Raw genomic sequence first — 22,055 nt, 5'->3', positions numbered from 1 at the left:
TTTATTTTGTGCTTTCATTGGCCCTAGAGAAGTAGAGGAGATTTGAGTATGTAGTGTGAAGTACTGGCTTGGGTTTTAAAGAAAGAAGGTACATCTTGCTTATGTTCTAAGGGAACGATTTATTTAAATGTTTTTCTAAAATATTTGGGTATGCTTTCTAATTGTTGGTGACCTATTTTATGGTAGTCTGCCTGCACAATCATTACATGTTTTTGAGCTCTTCCATATGAAATGTATAGAAATACAGAACTTTTCAGTGAACTTCACTAAGCTTTTCGCCACATATTTTTGTTTTCCTTTTGTAGTGGAGGGGGCAGAGAAGGATGAAAAGGAGAACAATTTTACTGGAAAATTTTTTTTTTATTTGATTTTGAAAGCATGGATCTTGTAAATTTTTTGGGCTGATTTATTTTTTAGAAGAGGGTGTGTTAGTTCTGTGGGCATCATTTGATCTGGAGAAGTGAATAAGATTTTTCTGTTTCCTCTGTGAGTTTCAGGTTGCCATGTTGTCAGCACTTTGATATAAAGGACTTGTTGACGGTCTGTTGCTCTTCCACTATAGCATAGTAGGGATTTGCTAGTGTCAGTAGAAGTACCGTGGAATCTTCCATCACGTTTTCTCTGTTGAGATTCTCTTGCTGTTTTCTAGTGAGAAAACAGAAATGTAATTTCTAGCTGATTCAACAAGCATCTTTAGAATGCCTCTGTCTCACAGGTCAGAAGTCTTTTAACGCAGCATTGTTACGGATTAGGTTTCTCTGTGGACGTTTTCTCTGTACGTAATGGTGTCTTTCTGACCGATCTGTGGAATTTGTACAGCTAAGTTATCTTATGAAATATATATTACGGTTACAGGGGACGGCACATAGTGAGGGATTGTTCGCTTGGATCTTCATACAGCTCATACAGCAGATGTAGTTAAATGTCAAATCAATTTAAATGTTTTGATTCTGAAATACCACAGTGTTCTGTTTAAAAATATGATATATGTAAACAAAATATTTGTATATTTATGAATTAAATGTTTTGGGAGTGTTTTATATAGCTAAACATGTTGATGTTTAACATGTTCTACCTGATTTGTTATAAAATAAATGCTGGAAGTTTCTTATGGACTGGAAATTCCAGTTCAGTCTCTGGTTACTCCAGTGTACATGTCTAGAGAAAAAGATTTGCTTGATCTTTTCTAATGACATTTTATATTGCTAGCAATTATTTTTTTTCTTTGAGACACAAAACTGTCCTGAGTAATGCGATTTTGAAGATTTTGTCAGGTAGAGATTGAGTTTTTTTGTGTGACACTTCAATTTCTGAAGGTTGCATTTTGTGATAGAGGTATGGTCCCATTTAATAAGAGAAGAAAATACCTTCGTTTGAAAATATTTTTGAACTTTCATGTTACTGAAAATTTGTTCTTAAAAAGTTTCAAAACAATTTTAAAGACCATTTGGGAAAAATTGAATGAAATAAGTCTGTGACACTATCACTGGTAAAGAGTCAATATACTGTTTTTTTGGGTTTTGTTTGTATTTTAAGTTGTCTTCAAAAAAGTTTCAGGATATGAAAAGAAAGGTGGGGGGGGGAGAAGGAAATAGAGTTTTCCTTAGGGCATTCTAAAAATACTCAGGTACAGAGAAGTTCCCTTGATTCCAAAGCATCTGACACTAATCTGTAAGGAAATTGCATTTCCTCCATTTTTTCTCTAGTGTTTCTCATCGAAGTTAATTAATGAGCATTTTTATCTGTCCCCCAGCTTCGTGTATAAAGTCAGTCCAGATCTGGGAATAGTTCTGTAAGCTGACTGTAGCTACTGAAATCCAGGGGTTAGGAATGTTTTATGGGCCCTTGAAGACATTACATTTTTTCTTCCCTTTGATTTCTGTTGCTGTAAAATAGAGTTTGTGATAAAGCCAACTTGAAAGCCAAAACAAAATACTGGCCAAGATTAGCTTCTTGATTCTGTGCAGCCTCTGGAACTGAGTAGGGGAGTTCTGCTGGAGTGTTAACACCCACCAGCTCTTGGGTTGTAGCGATTACCATAGGGTCACTGTGAGGGGGTCGTTTGTTTCTTCGTGCAACAGAGCAAGGCTTACTTTATGGGGAAAAGAAGGAAAAGAGATGAATAGAAGACGGCAAGCAGTACAAGAGCTGTTGCAACAGATGACTGAAGTACGTAAGCAAATGACCTTAGAGAGATGGAACAAAAACACCCAGCTCATTAAAATGGGTGAAGCAAACATAAAGGGGTGGCTCAGAGATATTTTCTAACCAAAAGGTGTGATTGAATGAGAGATTGCCAACTGTAGCTGGATCTATAAAATTGAGATGATGCTTTATCTAATAAAGTGGAGTTGATGTATTTTAGGGCAAGGTTTTAATAGCTGGTGAGTGGGGACTATACGAGCTCTGTGCCAGCATTGGGTTTGGGTTACAGTGAAGGGCTCGTCTTTGTATTTTCTTCTGTTGTATTAAATGTATGCACTATTACTTTCTTGAAGCTGAGTAGGGTACCTGAGTGCATGATGCCATTTTTTACAGTTCTTTACATTTTAAATTCTTTGTCTGCTCATGTGCTATCATGTAATACTAAGTCTGAAGTCATTCTCTTACTGCAACTCCTCAAACAGCTTTTGCCTAGTCAACCAACTGAGAAGGATATAAAAAAAATTCCTGTTGTCAGAGGCCTTTGTCTTCTAATATATTTAGAGAGTTTGCTTTGACTTAGATGTGCTGAGCTCCTAAATACCCAGAATTTTTCTTGGCCTATGGTAAAGCCTGTGCACTATGTGTTTTTCTTCTCATGAACAAAATTGATGCTCTTGTGAATGAGACAGGAGCCAATTTAAAAAAAACGCTGAGCCATATTGGTTTCAGGGACTGAGAGATCAAAGGTAAAGCTGAGACTTTTCCAGATTACAGAAGCTGTAGTCAAAAATCTCCTTTTTTCAATTTCAGTTGTTCTTTGTAGAGGTCACTAACTAGCTTTACCTCTCATTATTGCACTTTTTTTAGGACTTTTCTTAACCTTTGGCTCTTGTAACAGTCACATTACATGTCACATTGCTTTGCAAAATGGTGTTTCTGCTACAGAATTTTTGTACGTGATAGATTTCTAGGAAGAAGGGAAAAGTCCTGCTAGTGGTCTAGTGATTTCTGCTGAACAGTTGGAGTCTGTACTCATTTCTGACCTTGGTATGATACTGATCTGTTGTGATCGGAAATAAATCAAGTATTCTCTCTGTACTTTAGTTTCTTTATCTGTAAAGTAATGCTCTTATTAAAAGTTCTTATTAAGGTTGGTGAAAAATATTTAATATACCAATACATTTTTATAGTTCCCATTAAAAGATCTCGAAGTGCTTTACAAATAAAACCTGAGAGCCTATTTTGTATATTAACATAAAGAATGTTCCAGTAGTCCTGGAAATGGTTTGATTTTATGCAGCAGTTTTGCTACTTTTCAGCTCTCTTAGGTAAAGATACTTTGTATTTGTGGAAAAAAAAAACCCACAAAAGAACAAACCAGTTATTTTGCATATTGTCAGTCTATGTTAGCATAATAATTGGCAAGCACTCCAGATGCATCCAAAAGAATGAAGCTTTTAATACTCCATCTCATTTTTGGGAAGCATTTTATTTCAGTAGAGCAGCAGGCTGGCAGGGGAGGCATAAGAAAATGAGTTTAACTTGAGAAATATTGTTTAATATATTTAATAGTAATGCAGATTACTTGTTGCTATTCCTAGCTATATACAAATCTGAAATATGAATTCCTTTCTTATGTCATCATTTTTTTTTTTAATATGTGGTTGCTGTTGCATAGTGATATTCTTAATGCCCAATTCCAGGAAAACCATGAGTGTTTCCTGCCCTCTTCAAGAATCAAAGAAATATAACTTAAAAAGTTTGATTTTTCAGTACTTTTCTCAAGTGTACTTAGAACTTTAACAGGAATAGGGCAATTCAGATATTCAGTCTGTAAGAAAAAGTGTGTGTGTATGGAGACCCTGAGAGTTCAGTGAAGAACTCCAGAGTAAAATGCCTAAAACGCTTTGTGTTGTTCATTGTACTTTTCTCATAGTCACATATTTGACTCTGTATAATTCAAAACATTTATAACCTAGTATTACTGGGTTATTTTTGTCCAGTCAGATGATAACACAACCAAAAACTTGTTGTGTTTGTTTTTTTTGTCATGGTTCTTTTTCATCATAGTAGTTCTTGTACATCAAACTAAAAAGCTGTTACTCATAGAGGATGTAAGGTTTCTTTAATCACAATTCCTTGTCTGAAAAATCACTTTAAGATGAGAGACTTTTCCTGTTACTTAAATCATATAATTTCTTAGCATAAAAAGTATCTTTTGACTGAAGATTTTATTTGAAACCTTAAATTGGCTCTTCTTTGGGTCCCATTAGTTCCCTTGAGTACCTGTGGTCTCCACAGCCTATGTTTAGTTAGAAGCACCTTTGGTCAAATGAATGTGAGACAAATGTTAATTCTTGCATTGCATATGAGCCATTTTCTCCACCTTAACAATTTTAAATGTTGAAATAATTCATACTTTTTTTTCTTTTTTTAAAAAGCATGTTGTTGTATCCTATGTACAATTTCCAGGGAATTAAGACAGTTTATGTGCTTCGTTGGTAGTGCTAGTAGAGATTGAGGTCCCTCCTACAGAAGTAGATGCTCGGAGGCATAGAGAGTTCTTAATTGCTCTTTCAAGGGAATTGAAGTTTAAAGAGCTGCCTGTTTAGCAGGTGATCCTGTGAATGAAAAGATCATTGTATTACATTGGTCTTCATGCAAATAAAACAGAAACAAAACCTTTTGGGTCTTATTTATGGTCAGGGGGCTGCAAAAAAAATGTCTTTAGAGCTCAAGAGTCAGTTGATTTGCATCTCTTACGCAGTAGTGTGTAAGTGGCTCTTCCATGAAATTTAGTGGCTTTCGGAAGGTTTCCTGTCAGGTTATAGTTTGTTTTTAGTTGCACTTGATGAGAAGGTCTCTTTCCTTCTTGCTGTTAAGAAAACAGATCCATTGATACTGTCCTGTGATGAAGGATACCATTTTTCTGGATGTTAAATAGGAGGGAAAGTAGGTAAGGAGTGGAAAGGCAGGGTTGGGAATCAAAGACCGGAGAATCTCTTGGAGCATTTGTAAGGAAGAAGGCAGCTTGGCTGCGAGATATGCCCGAGGAGTGGGTAAGCAGACTTGTACAACTGGTTCAGTGAGATACTACCTTGTTAATCTCAAGGCTTCTGTAAATATAAACTAGTGTTTGTTTGCAGTTTAGTGTCTGTGGCTCAGTCATCTGTGTCCACCCCACGATGAGTACCCAGGAATTAGGAGAAAATTATTTTTGACCTCGCGTATTTGCCCTCTGTTCTTTGAGGAAAAGACAAGTCTTTTAGAAGTCCGTATCATTAGAAGATGCTTGGATTTGCTTTGAAGATGGGGTGGTAAACAGAGACAAAACCAAGTACAGTAAGCCAGGAAACTTTAGGAGAATGAGTTCCAGTGGCTCTTTTGCTCGAGACTGGAATTTTACATGGTATGCTTATTTACAGTCAACGAATAGAGACATGTAAACTAAGCACTAGCAAATTCAAGTATGTTGTGTTGCTTCTGGGGATCCTGGAGTCTGTGATGTGGGTGAGACACGCCCTAGGAGGACCATTTAAGGATGATACAGATAACAAAATTTTTAATCAGCGGCAGAGTAGCTCTTATGCTGAGCTATATTTATGTTCATGTAACTATCACTTTCACTGAAAATGAGCTTTAGGAATAGATGGGAGGGGGTTGTGAGGAAGACATGACCTTTTTGGTCTCCTGAGACAAGAGAACATGAAGTTTTCCTTTGTTCACCAAAGATAATGCCTTCATTTGTAATTTATTTGGAGAGGTAGAAAAAATTCAGAATTTGCTGAAATAGAGCAAGTGTTGTCCAAAATTACATCCCTTTCGCCGAGGAGAAACTTGTCTCAAGGCTCCCAATTATTTTCAAGGGTGCTTTTGGTAGTCTCATAAATTACGTGTTTTGTTCATCTGATTTTTGTGCAAGAACTGGGTACTTGTGAATTTTCATTTCCCTCAACGGTAAAAGCAATAAAGCAGCATTAATGAGGAGTGTTTTGCTTCTGACAATATCTGAGTCTTATTTTTGTGAATGACATTTAGAATTAGTAGTTAACTGTAATGCATATTGTCTCCTTAACAAGTTTATTGTCAGCTCAGAGTGTCTTGTGGAATTATTAACTGCTGTGGCCGTTCAGACTCTTCCTTAGTGCAGAATGTCTTGTTAGATTTTGAATGTTAATGATCTTCTCTTAATGGAATGAATGGATTTCCAACTAAGTTCATAGTTTTAGGAGTTCATAGCTCAGATGGAAAACTTGCATAAATGCATTTTTTTTCACCCAAGTGTATGTCATCTGCGTTTGGGTATACAGGGTTTTGCACATATAAAAATACTGTCTGCTTTATGCAGTTGGTTTGTATAACTGCATCTGAATTTTTGCATGAACTAGCTAGTAACTGCTAGCTTTGTTTTTTGACCTCTTAAAAATAGGTTTATAGTTTTGGGCAGCCATACCTAGGTATTTTTTTTTAATTCAAAAATCTTATTTTCTGAACGCGTATTTTAAAAGGCTGGAATGCATTGCTGCCAATCTCTGTGAATGCAAAAACAAACTTAAAACCAAAATCTGAATTAACTCTGTGAGTTTGCTGCGGAGAGTGGAAAGCTGCAAAATTCCAGTTCATATGTATGCTTAAACCTGTTTAATAGATATCTGCAATTCAGCTTTTATTTTTATTGATTATTGAAATTATTTATTTAGTGTGTTTCCTTAGTAAGGAGGGACTCGGGTACAAAAGGTGCCACTTTTCTGAGCTCTACTCACAAAATAAATTCTTCACGCTTGAGTTTTTGTAAGGAGACAGCATTCATAAAACTCCCAAAGCATCGTGCATTCTCTGTTTTCCTGTGCTCCTTAGGATTCATTTCCCCATGGTCAAATTTAAATACGTGAATCAGTATTACCATACTTCTTCTTCTGGATTTCTTCTGATTTGTGGAAAATATGTAACTCTCGTCTCTCAGATGCTAACTTTCTTGCCTCTTAATGTTTCTTAATTGTGCAGGCCAGTGATCCTACACTGTTTTCTTGATGACCTCCAAAATACTGGTAACATTTAAAGTGATATTATTGATCATAAATTTTTGTCTCATGAAGATAAGCAAGATGTTTCACACCTTCTAGATTTCCATAATCTCAGATGGTTCTAATATTTTATTTTTTTGGCTTGTAATTGTAAGTGACTCTTCCCACTTTCTCCCCAGTGCACCCACACTGTACCAAAGCACCTGAGGCATACATTCTAGACTACAGAAACATTGCTAGGTTATCTCTTATCTGTAGAGCTCCAATTAGAGATGCATTTTACATCTTCAGAGAGTTCTCTGATAGTCTAATTGAATCAGTGGTTTATAGTATTTACAAATCTGAACTATGTAAACTCGCTATTAATATAGAAAGACTTTTTTCCCATCATGCAGTGGCAGTTAAATGTATGAATTGTGGATCAGGCCTGGTGGTTTAAAAGCTTGCCAGCAGTATCTTGAGTGTCTGTATCATGCAGTGGAATGATGTCTGCAGTAGTTGTCCTCGTTAATACTCATGCATGCTTGTAACTTCACACATGATGACAGAGATGGAGCTTATTAGCTTGGGCAAAGGACTGTGTGAGAATGAATGTACTGCTGAGTATATATATATATATGTGGCATGAGGTATTATGGAAGAGGTAGAAGTAGGAGATAAGATTAATCTGTAAAGTACTTCAGTGGTTTGTCTGTAAACCCTCTTTCTGTTAAATGTAGCCTGTGCAAATAACAGGCTGTAGGCTTCAAGTTACTGTATTTGCTGAGTTTGACTTGCCCAGAACCACGTGGAGTATCAGAGTGGATGGCTGGAATGGCTGTCCTATTTGGCAATGTGATTTCTCTGTTTGAGTACTTTGTTTTTCACCTCTGCTACTGTTTGTGACCCTGTCTGAGCAAGGGCAGATCTGTAGTGTGAACCTGCTTTGATTCTGAATTTGATGTGCTACACAAATGCTTTTGCAAAGATCCCTGCAGAGAGATGTTTTGTACCAACGTATAATGCATCACTCCCATGAGCAAAACAAGTTTGCATGGTAAAAAGTGCAAATTTTTTTTTGATAAAAGCCTGTTCTATATTATCAAATTCCTAAAATACTTTGGGGAGCTAAGTGGTTCATTTTGACTGTCACCCACTGTCTGAATCAAAAACTCGTTTGCAGATTTATCACAGTACATAAGATTTCTTCTCTGTGCGGATCGTGTAGTTGCTGGGTTATGCATCCAGAGGTTATGTGAGTACGTGTGTGTTTTCTGCTTGTGTAACAGGTTAAGCATCTATCAAAAACCAGCACAAATTAGCAGTCTTCCCATTTTTGATATGCCAAGTGATAGGCTTAAATTTTTATTTGTCTGTTCTTGTTTCTGTGAAAGATTGTGACAGTGGTACACAATGCTGAAGAGAGTCATGTTTCAGATTCCTGTATTAAAAGTGCTGCCTTGTTTCGGCTTAAACCAGTGCAGAAACTGTTAGTGTTGGCAGGGTCAGTGACCTGTCACCTAGTCCTGCATGATACTGTGACCCTTTGCTATGTGACAGTTCCTTTAGGCCAGATCCTTTGGCTGATGCCGCTGTCAGGAGTGAAATCCTGGTGCTGTTGTTCTCAGCAGGGCCTCAAGGGACAAAGGACTCAGTTGCCAAGTGCCATACAAGAAAAAGGGCTTTCATATATCAACAGCTTTTGTATTTAGATTTACCTTCACGTGGTGACTAGGTTCATATACTTTCATATGCTCTTCCCTAGTTTTCTGTTTTTAATTTTTTCTTAATAAGAAATCAGAATACTGAACGTTCAGCATGTGTGAAGTGCATAAATGGTGAATTTTGATATTTTACCTGATACTATAACAAACACGGTAGGTGAATGTGTTGTCTACAAAACAAAATACTGAGAGTAGAAGAAAAACTTTATTGGTTTTCTGACCTTTATTTCCATTTATATAAAAAAATATGAAAATGACATATGTATTAAAGATTTGATTAGTTAATACAATGTGATGTTTATTCTTACGCGGTTTTGTTTCTTTGTTTTTCCCACCAGCATCAAAATTAATAAATGAAAAGGTTTTAATGATTTAAAGTGATACATATATTCCTGTCTCTATACTTCTCTCAGTTCATATGTAAAGTTCCGATTAATTAGAATCTTAAGATCTCTGTGCATGCATCAAGGAAATAATATACCCTGGGAGATAAATCTCTTGCATAGCTGAAGATGGGGAAAAAAAATTATCTTCTAAGTCTTACACGGACAGTCAGAGTGAATGAACTCCTCTTCCTGCTTGTCTTGTCAGGTCTATAAACAGAAAAGCTTTCTTACTGCACTGGCGTTAAGCAGACATTATCTTGGATAACATTATTTTCATTTTAAAATCCTGCACATAGAGCTTTAATGTGTCTTGGTTCAGTTTACTCAAGAACAGGATATACAGGTCCTTTTCTTTCTTCTATTTTTCGTACTTGTTCCTTCCAGCAAAAAATCAAACAAACAGCCCTTCTGGAAGGAGATACTGTAGAAGATAAATAATATGTGTTGTATAAGCAGAATCATATGCTGTTCTGAGTAGGGGTAGGAAAGTGCTTTTACAATCTGTGCCTTTTCATCTCTGCCAACAAATTTTGAAAAGCTGTTTACCTGCTATTGAGGATGTGAATTGTGTGTTAGAAAACGAGTTTAGATCTTTCAGGCTCTGTGGTTATCATTGTCATGCAGTGAAAGAAAATGCCAGTGTAGATCTTAAATGCGGACTCTGGGTTCTTACAGAAAACTTAAGAGATTTTTGGTGTTCTTAGTTCTCTACATGATACATGAATTATTTTTTAAATATTTACGCTGCCTTTTGTTAAGGAGAGGCAACTATACAACTTGTTACCTAACTAGATCAGGCATACTGTTGCCTATTCTGAAGGAAAGACCGTCTTGTTTTAACAAGACATTGTGAGCAGGAGGTCTGCATGAAAATGTTGAAAGGGATGGGAAAAGTTTTTAATATGATCAGTCTCATCAAAATGGAAGATACAGATCTTTTTCATAAAATCAGATCCAATAATTATTTGTGCAGGTTACAGGGTGTTGTTGCAGATTGCCCAAGAAACAATTTTTTAAATCTGTCATCTGGGTCAAGAAATACAAGGGCTATGTCAGATTCCCCATGTTTACTTTTGGTTTGTGGGTGGTCTGCCAGCCTGGATTTGAGAGTAGAACTGAAACTTTCCACTTTTTTTTCCAAACACAGCTCTAAATGCATTTATACTTTGCAAAAATTACTAATTGGCTTCTAATTCAGCTGATGACTGGGTACCAGTAATTGGATATTGAAAATATTCATCATATTGCAAATAACTGTGTCTGTGGCACAAATTTGATTCTGCTGCTTGCTGCTACTAACGAGCTGCTTAAAGAAACACTGTGCAGGACTTGCTTCACACATCCTGCAACAGGTTGCTGCACTTCACACAGGTGTACACATGGCCAAACACATTTTGAGCCCTGTAACAGGATGTTTTCTCATTTGGAAGAGTTTGCATTTGAGTAGGGGAGACAGAAACCAGGTAAGGGGGGAGACGGGAGAAATTTGGCTTAGATTTATGATACGGAATCAGTCATAGAATCGTAGACTCGTAGAATGCTTTGGGTTGGAAGGGACCTTTAGAGGTCATCTAGCCCAACCCCCCTGCAGTGAGCAGGGACATCTTCAACTAGATCAGGTTGCTCAGAGCCCCGTCCAACCTGGCCTTGAATGTTTCTATGGATGGGGCCTCCACTACTTCTCTGGGCAGCCTGTGCCAGTGTTTCACCACCCTTATTGTAAAAAATTAGAATTGCCAGCTCTTTCACCATCGTCTGCATGTCATTGTTTTCATGCTTCTTTGGGACCCTTCTGTTCTGTAGTGTTGTCATAAACTAGTTTGCAATGCTGAATAATAGAATTCAAAAACTATTATGCTTACTCTTGCATTTATTTGTGTCACATTTAATTTATTAGGATACATTAATAAATGTAGCACATCATGATTCATGCTACTTACGAAGGTAATCCTTCCCTGCCTTCCACCCACGAGCTCCTTGCTCTCAAAACTCCAAAACCAGTTATCCAAAAAACCCATCCATCAAGTTTTGGAAGGTGGAGTTTTCTGGTAATGAAAACTGTGGTGGTTTTCATTAAATGTTTTTGCTACAGGCCTATGATAAACATAAGCAACTGGGTAACTGACTTGTCATCCTGGGAATTGTTATTGTAACATACTACTTGTAAGTACTCAGAAAAACTTTTTACATGGTTTTAGAATAATTTTTATTACTGAAGGGTAGATGTGGTGTATTAGTTTTTAATGGCTGTACAGTTTAATTATTTCTTTGTTTTATGACCTCCTTTAGAAAAATAATGATGAAGTAGTGTGGGAGGATCACCTGGATAATTGTGTCAGAAAACTGGATAACCCCTTAGAGGTCATGTGTATATCTGTGCTATCCAGTAGGAATCTGGATAATCAGCAAGGAAGGGAAGAGACTGGCATGGCTGAGTCGAGACCTCCTGGTCAAACTAAAGGATGAAGGAAATGCACAGGCAGTGGCAGCAGGGACAGGTATCCTGGGAGGAGCATAGGGACGCTGTCTGGTTGTGTAGGGATGGGGTCAGGAGGGCCAAGGCGTGGCTGAAGCTGAACTTGGAAAGGGATGCAAAGAATAACAGTAAGGGCTTCTACAGGTATGTCAGCCAGAAAAGAAAGGTTAAAGAAAGTGTACGTCCCCTGATGAATAAGAATGATGACCTAGTATCAACAGATGAGGAGAAGGCTGAGGTACTCAGCAACTTTTTTTTGCCTCATTCTTCACTGGTAATCTCTCTCCTCACCCCTCCTGAGTCAATGGACCACAAGACAGGGACCAGAGGGGTAAAGCCCCTCCCACTGAAACGGAAGATCAGGTTCAGGACCACTTGAGGAACCTGAACAAACACAAGTCAATGGGACCTGATGAGATGCATCCCAGAGTCCTGAGGGAACTGGCTGATGTAGTTGTCAAGCTACTCTCCATGAAATTTGAAAGGTCATGGCAGTCAGGTGAAGACCCTGGTGACTGGAAAAAGGGAAACATTGTGCCCATTTTCAAAAAGGGTAGAAAGGAGGACCCTGGAAACTACCGACCTGTCAGCCTCAACTCTGTGCTTGGGAAGATCATGGAACAGATCCTCCTAGAAGCTCTACTAAGGCACATGGAGGACAGGGAGGTGATTCGAGACAGCCAGCGCTTCTTCACCAAGGGCAAGTCCTGCCTGACCAACCTGATGGCTTTCTGTGATGGAGTGACTGCATCAGTGGACAAGGGAGGAGCTATGGATGTCATCTATCTGGACTTTTGTAAGGCCTTTGACACAGTCCCTCACAACATCCTTCTCCCTACATTGGAGAGATATGGATTCGATGGGTGGACTGTTCGGTGGATGAGGATTTGGTTGGTCAGTCGCATCCAGAGGGCAGTGGTCAACGGCTCAATGTTCAGATGGACACTGGTGACAGGTGGTGTCCCTCAGGGGTCAGTACTGGGACCAGTGCTGTTTAATACCTTCATCAATGACATAGCAGGATTGAGTGCACCCTCAAGTTTGAGTGCATCTGCAAGTTTGCAGATGACATGCCAGAAGGACAGGATGCCAACCAGAGGGACGTGGACAAGCTGGAGAGGTGGGCCTGTGTGTGTCATGAGGTTCAACAAGGCCAAGTGCAAGGTCCTGCACATGGGTCGGGGCAACCTCCAATATCAGTACGGGCTGGAGGATGAAGGAATTGAGAGCAGCCCTGCCGAGAAGGACTTCGGGGTACTGGTGGGTGAAAAGCTGGACATGAGCCAACAATGTGCACTCACAGCCCAGAAAGCCAACCGTATCCTGGGCAGCATCAAAAGCAGCGTGGCCAGCAGGGCAAGGGAGGGGATTCTGTCCCTCTGCTCTGCTCTGGTGAGACCCCGACTGGAGTCCTGCATCCAGCTCTGGAGCCCTCAGCACAGGGAAGTCATGGACCTGTTGGAGCAGGTTCAGAGCAGGGCCACAAAAATGATCCGAGGGCTGGAGCACCTCTCCTACAAGGAAAGGCTGAGGGAGTTGGGGTTGTTCAACCTGGAGAAGAGAAGGCTGTGGGAACACCTTATTGTGGTCTTTCAGTACTTACAGGGGGCTTATGAAAAAGAGTGGGACAATCTTTTTAGCAAGGCCTGTTGTGACAGAACAAGGAGTAATGGTTTTAAACTAAGGGAGGGTGGATTTAGACTAGATAGAAGGGAGAGATTTTTACAATGAGGGTGGTGAGACACTGAAATGGGTGGCCCAGAGAGGTGGTGGGGGCCCCATTCCTGGAAACGTTCAAGGCCAGGTTGGATGGGGCTCTGAGCAACCTGATCCAGGTAAAGATGTCCCTGCTCACTGCAGGTGTGTTGGGCTAGATGACCTCTAAAGGTCCCTTCCAACCCAAAGCATTCTATGATTCTGTGAATTGTAAGTGTACCTGTTACCTGTAAACACAACCAGTCAGTCTGGTGGTTTTTTTTTTTTTGCTACCTGAAGAATTGCTCAGATTCACACTTTAAATAGTAATATGCGATCTAAATGACTCATAATCCACACAAATTGTGCTTTAGATTTCTAATCCCATCTGACAGCAACAGCAAATATCAAATTTGTGTTATATATTCTAATAGCCATCTGAACATTGTACTAACAGACGTGGTGTAAGTAAAGCTAATTAATTCAGCTTTGGTAAACACTTTCTTAGTCAAATTGACAGTATAACCAGGCATAGTCTAGCTTACAGTGTTGATTAAACTGCTTTGATACAGCACTAGGGGATTAAATATCACAGCTAAGTACGTACAAGACAAGATGTGGCAAGAAGCCTCACACAGATGAGCAGTTTGGCCAGCTGCTCACCTAAGAGAGCTCTTCATTCACAGTCTGAATAGAGTTGTTCAGATGGTTAGACTTAATGTTTATCTTTTGTACTCATTTTGGCAGTAAACAGATTTACTCCCCCCCCCCAACTATATTTATAATTCTTACTGCTGTAGCATCTAACTGCCAAATGCGCACTTGATGTTTTTGCCACAACCAGCTGAGTTTGAGAGACTTACACACAGCCATATTTCCTTTGATGTGTGTGGTAAACTTGCTGCTGTTCAGTATTCTCAGCTTTGTATCTGTAGATTTTAAAATATGTTGAACATGCCTGTGATGTATATGGGTTTTGGGCTCAGTGTAGAAGAAAAAGGTGTATGGGAAAGGAAAAAAGTTTAGAAACTGTTCTGAAACCAAGTCTTAGTGGCATTCTTTGAACGTAAATTTACACTGATCCAATACAATTTTAGAGGTTTTTTTAACAAACTTGGTGAAACTGCTGTAACTCCACAAATTGTGGTAGTGATTTAAATCTCTCCATCTAAGCTTGCGTAAGCCGGATGCAGCTAAGCTGAGATATGTTTTCAAAGTTGGAAACAATTAAGTTTAAGAGGTAGGAAGTTAATGCACCTCGGTTTTTGGTTACACTGCTGGTTTAATTCAGTGTCAGCCCGTGCTGCTGTTGGAAGGAGTGGTCTTGTTTTTTCCGATGTCTTCCCAGTTTACGTCTCTTATTTCTGCTTTTTTCTTTTGTACCAGCGCTAGCATTTTTGGTAGCCATGCCAGGCCAAGGAGTTGGAATTGATCTGGATTAGGGGACAACTAGGTGAATAAAAAAACTAGTTGCGTGGTCAGAGTCAGAGGGTGGTGGTTAAGGGTTTGTACTGTGCGTGGAGTCCCAGGGATCTGTGTGAGGACCTGTCTTACCAGTGACTGGAGCAGGCAATGTGATGCACTCTTAGCACGTTCACAAGTGACACAATGCTGGAGAGAATGGCCAGGTGATATGCTTAAGGGCTGGTAGTCAGCAATTGCTAGAAAGCAGGAGAAATGAGCTATGGAGAACTTGAATATACTCAGCAGGGAAAAATGCCAAGTCTTGCACCTGGGAAGGAGGAGCCTCTGGCAGGGATACAGGCTGAGGACAGAGGGGCTTGGGGAAACAGCTCTGTGGTAAAGGCCCTGGGGGTGCTGGCAGACAGCAGCACCCTGGCAACAAAGTTGGCCAATGGCATCCTGGATTGTATCACCAGGCGAATAGCCAGGAGATGGAGGCAAGTGTTTATCCCGCCTGATTATTCAGTACTCATTGCATCACATCTAGGTACCGCAGATAGTTTTAGGCCCCTGATACAGGAAAGTTGGAGCAAGTTCAGCAGAGGCCGTCATCATGGGCACTTGCTCTGCTAGGAGAGGCTGTGGGAATTGAGCCTGTTCAGCTTGGAGAAGAGGTGGACGCCCAATGCCTGTGGGGAGGTTATGGAGAAGATGGAGTCGGACTCTTTGCAGAGACTAAATTGAAACAGGAGTGATTCAGATTAGATACAAGGAAAAGCTTCTTCACCATGGTTGGGCTGCTGGAGAGGTTATGTGGTGTCTGTCCTTGGAGATTTTCAAGACCCAGCTGGATGAAATGTTAGGTAACCCGGGCTGACCTCACAGCGGAGCCTGCTTTGAGGAGGGATTTGTACTAGAGACCTCCTGAGGCCCCTTCCAGCCTGAATTACTGTGTGTTTCTATGATTCTGTGGTCCAGCCAACCTCTGGCTGAAAAGAATGCTGTCAGCAGTTTAGTGTCAATAGAGGGAGACCTTTCTTCATCCTTTTAAAACTGAAGATTTACTCCTCTCTGAAGATAGCCTTCAGTGTTTGAACTAAACACTTAACTTTCCGTTGCAGTACACAAGGGGAGCACATGGTGCATTATTTTGACTTAGTTAAGGAAGAGCAATATCTTAGAAGACTTTAACTTGTTTGCTAGCTGATGGATAACTATAGAGTGGTTTGAGTCTCATGTTAAACCTTTAAGTGTCTTTTAGGGTTTTTTCTTTTTTTAGTTGTTTTTAAACCATTTTATGTTAAATGGATATGTTGTGTTTCTAGAGACTTGCTCTTGGTTTATTTTGATTTTAGTTTTAAAAACAAGCAGTTCTCCATAGTGGCAAGCTTGAGTCATCACATAACTGTAAACAAAGACACTGTATACAGAATTGAGGTGGCATGGACAGTTGTCTCTTCTCATGCTCACTAACAAAAGTTTTCTAACAATGAATCCCACAAATGAAATGGAAGAGGAAAGGAGAAAAAAAAGACTTCATTACTTCTTTTAAAAGTGATGGTGCATGCTTAAAATGAGTGAGGATTACAGCTTCTTCCCAGTATCCATTGCTTGATTGAGTCAGTTAAGTGTTATTTCCATTAGAGCGAAAAAGGGAAAGGGTAAGTCTCCAGCAGTGCCACTGAAAGTACCAGCGGATCACTCTGATTTTCGGGATCAAAGTAAGTATTTACAATTGTTGGTTAGAAAGTCCATGTGTAATAAATAGACCTAAAGCTTTAAAAGCTCACTGGAGATGCCTGCTTTTGCTCTCCAGGATTTTTCCTTTGAATAATGAAATGTTTCTTGTAAACTAGATAAAGTACTACAAAAAAAAGCATGAGCTTGGACTTTGCCCAAGGCCTAAAGTGGGTTGTGTCATTTTCAAAAATTGATCATATTCATCTTTGTAGTTATACCTAAGACTTTCAAAATATTTTTAAGCTGAACAATTCTAAATTGAATTTTTCACTCTAAGCTTGGAACAATGAGGCCTGTGTATGTCATCACCATGTTGCTCCATCAGATATTTACCATTACTTTATTTCTCTTCCCGAGTGCAGCAAATGTGCTTAGCTTAGTGCTACTTTGAGATTTCCTGTAGGTACTTCCCATTTAACTCCTTTTGACAGGAGTAATCTCTCCTTTGATGACAAATAAAATTTCATGTGTGCTGCAAATCTGAGTGAAAAAGGTGAAGAGATCTCTAAAAGTACTGGGAGTTCTGCACCACTTTGCTTCTAATAGGTGTTAAGGCCTGATATGTGCAAAAAATGGGTTCAAAAGCAGCTGTCTAAAGGTTTGTTCAGATACAGAATTCCTTGTACTGCCATCAAGCAAACTGGTTTTGTGTTTGTATTTGCCATCAAGCAGTTTTAGTTTTCTTGTTTCTTCATGCTATCCAGTGTTTCCTTCTCTGGTGGGGCAAGCTATTACTTGTTTTACTAAATGGTAATCCTACTGTTAGCTTATATATATATATATATATATATATATATATATATAAAATAATGCTGAAGAAGAAAATGGTAAAATTATCCTGGTGATAAATTATATTGTGTTGAGTGGAACTGTTCTGTGTCTGGCCATGGTTTGTTTTACTTCCTGAGATTGTCAAATCATCAGAAGTAAAACATAGGTGTTTTATTTCTAAAAATGCAACAGAAAATGTTACATTGTTTCATGTTTATGTTTGGAGTGTGTAAGCAATGTTTAATTTCAGGTTCAGGCTTTTGGATCAACACTTTCTTGGCTCTTGTACAATGTGATTAAAGTTTCTGGGTTTTTTTTAAATTATTTTTTAATTTAAATTCTTACTCTGAGGGAGCTAGTGAGATACTTGAGCGTAGGTGTCTGAAGCCATTGTAAACTCTCTGGAGTATCATCTCTGGGTCCCTGCAGCCACTTTAAAATGGCACACATAGTGCTGTACTTTGTGCCATATCAGCAGTCAGATGTTTTGGGTATGTCAGTCTAAAATGGCCCCAGACACCTGTGTTTGGATGCCTAAATTGCTTTCTAACAGACTGGTTTTTGTCAGCTGTTTCCAGGTGGTTATAACACAAGATTACCTTGCTTTGATATTTTTCAGGAAGGAGAGAGGAAATAAATAGCCAGCTGAGAACTTTGGACCTTTAGAATACTAGAAGCAGTACATTTATTTAAAAAAAACCCAACAAAACCCAAACCAGTAAAGCAACCACCGGCATGTCTTGGTATTTTAAGAGGAAATGTTAATGCTTGAACTTTGAAATATAAATGTAGCTTGTAATGGTCATTTACTGCAGTAAACAGTTGTAGCTATTAATTGCCTGAAACATAAACCTTTTAATATTAACTTCTATTTTTTCTTTAATTACTTGCTTAAATTAAAAAATGCGTTGCTGTTGCACAGATTTTTTTAAGTTTTATTGTTAGTATTGTAGATGCCAGAATAATTCTGAACTGAGTTGTGGTCTGACTTGAACCTGTACACGTGTCAGGTGAGACTGGGGGGAGTCTTGTTTCCATATTTGTTTTTTGTATTCGAGCTCCTCACAAAATGTGCCAAATTAGGAAGGTGATGGGGGGAAGGGGGGGTTATGTGTGGTGTGTGTCTACAGCAAGATAGACTTAAGTGAATGGAATTTGGTTTGAAGAGGGTGGTTATAACAGTGTATTGTTTTATCACTTCTGTGGAAAGAACTATTAGAAGTGGAATGAGCTACGCAAAGGCATGATTTAAAAAAACAATAGTGTTGCATTTGAAGAGAACTGTGGTTGTCATGAGGGTGCAGGCAGTCTTCATTTTGAGGTAGTGTCTGTGGGTTATTTGTAAAAATGATTATTGGTGGAAGAGCAGATGAGGTGATCTGTTGCAGGTACTTATGGGAAATACTATCTAATGCTGAGATTTTGTTGTTTAATTTCTGAGATGTATTTTAGAAAATACATTTGGTTTTGCAGCTATTGGATCATTTAGCAGGTAGAAAATTGCCAAATCTCAGAGAGGTTATTTAAGTGCCTGTATTTTTACATACAGTATTCACAGAGACTTTTTGTCCTTTCTGGGAAGCTAGAGGAAGTATAGATTCAAGTTCCCCATGTCCCAAGAATCCACTAGGAAGGCATATTTCAGCCATAAAGATCCCAGGGTAGCCATTTTGGAGAGCCTGTCATCTTATGACATGTTAGCAACCACTGTGAACATTGCTCTTTAACTCTCTTTGTGACACTTTCTAGTATCTGCTTTTATTTCTGCCTATGTTCCCGGTCTACAGTTTGTTTAAATCTTTAAAAGGGAATGATTTCTTTGGTTTTATCATATGCGAGGTAATACTAGAGTATTTCAGATTACAGTAACTATAAAAGATAGTTTTCAACTGTAGTTGTTTTCAACTCTAGTTTCTACTATACTATCGATAGTCTTGCTTAAAATAGAAATAGTTTTAATTCGCATTTAAATATGAAATATTATTTAAATATGAAAATAAACTATTGTTAGTATCTAGTAAGGTTAACATAATGGAAGGCAGTAAGCTTTTTCAGTTTTCTTCTACTTTGATTTCGCAGTCTTAAACTGAATTGTGTTTTAGTAGATTTCTGTTCATGGAAAATATACTTTTCCCCAGGACTTCTGTAAAAGTTTTAGTAATACCAATATCAGCAATAGAAAATCTAAACCAGAACAGGTCAGCAAGCAGGAGGCACCCCCAGAGAAAAAACAGATGAAAGAAGGTGAAAAAAGAGTGAGTAATGTTGTCAGGATTGTTCTTACAGCTGTGTGAAAGACAGCAATGCGTATTACAGTAGGAGAGGAGCATAATTTTTTAAAGGGTTTTAAGTAGAAGGTATAGAATTCCAAATACCTAATATTCTGTCAAGTTACATAAACTGTAGTCTTGTTAAACTTACCTGTTCTTTGAAATGCTAAGGGAGGTTGCTAAGGGGTGGGGGGATGTCAAGTGAAATGGCTGCAGAGGTGTTACGCAATGGAGTTAATTTCAACCTACGCTCTGCTTCTCTGCAGAAGAAGTTGAAGAAGAGTCTGAAACTACAATTGAGGTTGATTTGACTGATAAACAGAAACATCAGTTGAAGCACAGAGAGCTCTTCCTTTCTCGCCAGTACGAGTCCCTTCCGGCAACGCATATCAGGTAAGAAAAAGTAAATATAATTTATCTGTGTCTTCTGTTGAGGTGGATTGCCTGCCAGTAGCCCACCTGCTTGAACACTTCAGCCTTTGTCTTGCAAGAGGATGTGATTGATCACAGCTGAGTAGTGCCAGGTTGTCCCATGAACTGCTTTGGAACTGCCTTTGGTTTTTCCTTCTGTTTGAGCCTTGGAAGGGACAAGAGTCTCAGAGCTCTGGCTTGCCAGTTAGGGCATCAGTTGATAACGTGATATAAAGTCAGTCTGTTCCTACTTTGGAAGAGTTGTTTTTTTAATTATTCTTCTGTTCGCCAGAGGAGCTTTGACCGTTTTGTCTGCTCGGGGAAACCACAGATGGGTTTGGAAAGGAGACAGTGACTCAGTGGTCAGATCTGCGATTTAGGGCTGCATACGTTTAAAAATAAAATTACCCCAACTTACTTCAGTGAATATGAAGAAGTCATGATTGAGTTTGGCTAAATGTTGCAAAAGCATATCAAGTATTGTTTTAAATTGCCCTAATGCTAATGTAGGAAGAGGCTTGCTAAAGCTCAAAAGGGGTTTGTTATTTCTTTCCGTAAACGATGTAAGCACTCATGTCATCTCCTGCCTAGCAGTCAAGGAAATTCTGTTTGTGTTGGGGGGTATGATGTACCTGGAAATAGAAAAGAAAGAGCACAGTGACAGGAAGGAGTGTAGTAAGTATGGAACAAGGGCTCTGATATTGCATTCTGAAGGAATTTTCGTTTTCTCATTACATCTAGCTCCCCTCAGCTATTTCAGACCATAGATGACTAGAAGCTACCAAAAAAAAGTGTATATGCTCCAACAGGAAAAACACTTTGTATGTGCATATATATTTTCTCTCTTGTCAGCAGATGTGTGGCTTATCTTTCTCACTGGCAACACAAAAACTGGAAGTTGGAAATTTTTGTATTAATTTCCCATGCTTGATTCAGCTACTTGTTCTTTGACTTTGAGAAAGTCATTTAACTGTCAAATCTCTCCTGCTCCAACTATAGCTTAGAGATAATAATCCTCCACAGTTTCTTTTACTTACTTTGACATTTAGATATCGAAATAAGGTATTCTCTTCGTAGAGAGAAGATTACACAGAAAAAGTTTTGTAAATGTCTTCTCACCTCACAACACAGGGAGCAGATACAATAGAGGTTCTCCGGTACATGCTTCACAAAGAAGCCAGAAAAACACGTGAATTCATAGTACATGCAGCACTGCACAGCAGGCAAATGCAAAGTGATGACTTGCGTCTGCTTTTCAGAACGGATAAGTGCCATAGAGCTGTGCTGTCACGTGTTACTAAGACCTTTACCAGATGAATTCTGGAACAAGCTTTATGTGGTCTAATGACACTTTAACAATCTTAACTCTATTTTAAAAAGAAACAAGAAGGAAAATACACTGCAAAATACTCTTTTTTTTTTTTTTTAGCTTTTTAACAATGGTCAGATTCCATCATTCTTAGTAGTTCTCATAACTTACGTTAAGTAGCTTGTCCTGTACAAGAGGATAGAAATGTTGTGAAGGTGGTACTCCTCCAGCTTTATCCCATCAGTACTCCAGAATATCTGAGGATGGAGATTCCACAGCCTCTCTGGGTGTCTGTTCCAGCGTTTCACCACCATTGTGGTGAAAATTTTTTTCCCCATCATCTAATTGGGATTTCACTTGTTGAGACTTAAATGTCCACTGCCTGTTTTCCTATCACTGTGCTTCTCTAAAAGGAGCCTGCCTCCATCTTACTTAGATATCCTTTCATTAGGTAATTGAAAACACTAGCAGGATTTCTCCCTTTATTTGTCATACCTTAAGAGTGAACAAATCTATCTTGACTTGGCCTTACAAAACAAATCTAGACTTGCTGAAAGTGTATTCAGTTAACTCATTCAGATTGTTAATAAAGGTGTTAAACTGCTCATCCCAGTATCTGCGCTTGGGGAATTACCCCAGTAACCAGCTGCCAACTGGGCGTTGTAGCACTGACTACAGCCATCTCAGCCTGGTGGTCCAGATAGTGTTTGTTTTTGTTTTT

The 22,055-nt window shown here is 38.8% G+C and overlaps 1 protein-coding gene across 4 annotated transcripts in view; it reads left to right on the top strand.

The window, feature by feature from the left end:
• Positions 1-22,055, top strand: part of MTA3 (metastasis associated 1 family member 3) — a 149,434-nt gene that overhangs the window by 5,444 nt on the left and 121,935 nt on the right. For all 4 annotated transcript variants that reach the window (XM_075412897.1, XM_075412900.1, XM_075412898.1 and 1 more), the window contains exon 4: positions 19,881-20,007. In XM_075412897.1, the coding sequence (XP_075269012.1) occupies positions 19,881-20,007 (127 nt within the window). The remainder of the gene's footprint in view (positions 1-19,880; positions 20,008-22,055) is intronic.

Source organism: Opisthocomus hoazin, chromosome 2, assembly GCF_030867145.1.
Source record: "Opisthocomus hoazin isolate bOpiHoa1 chromosome 2, bOpiHoa1.hap1, whole genome shotgun sequence".
NCBI classification, from domain to species: Eukaryota; Metazoa; Chordata; class Aves; order Opisthocomiformes; family Opisthocomidae; genus Opisthocomus; species Opisthocomus hoazin.
The sequence above is the reverse complement of the archived record's forward strand: the minus strand, read 5'-3'. Positions and strand labels throughout refer to the sequence as shown.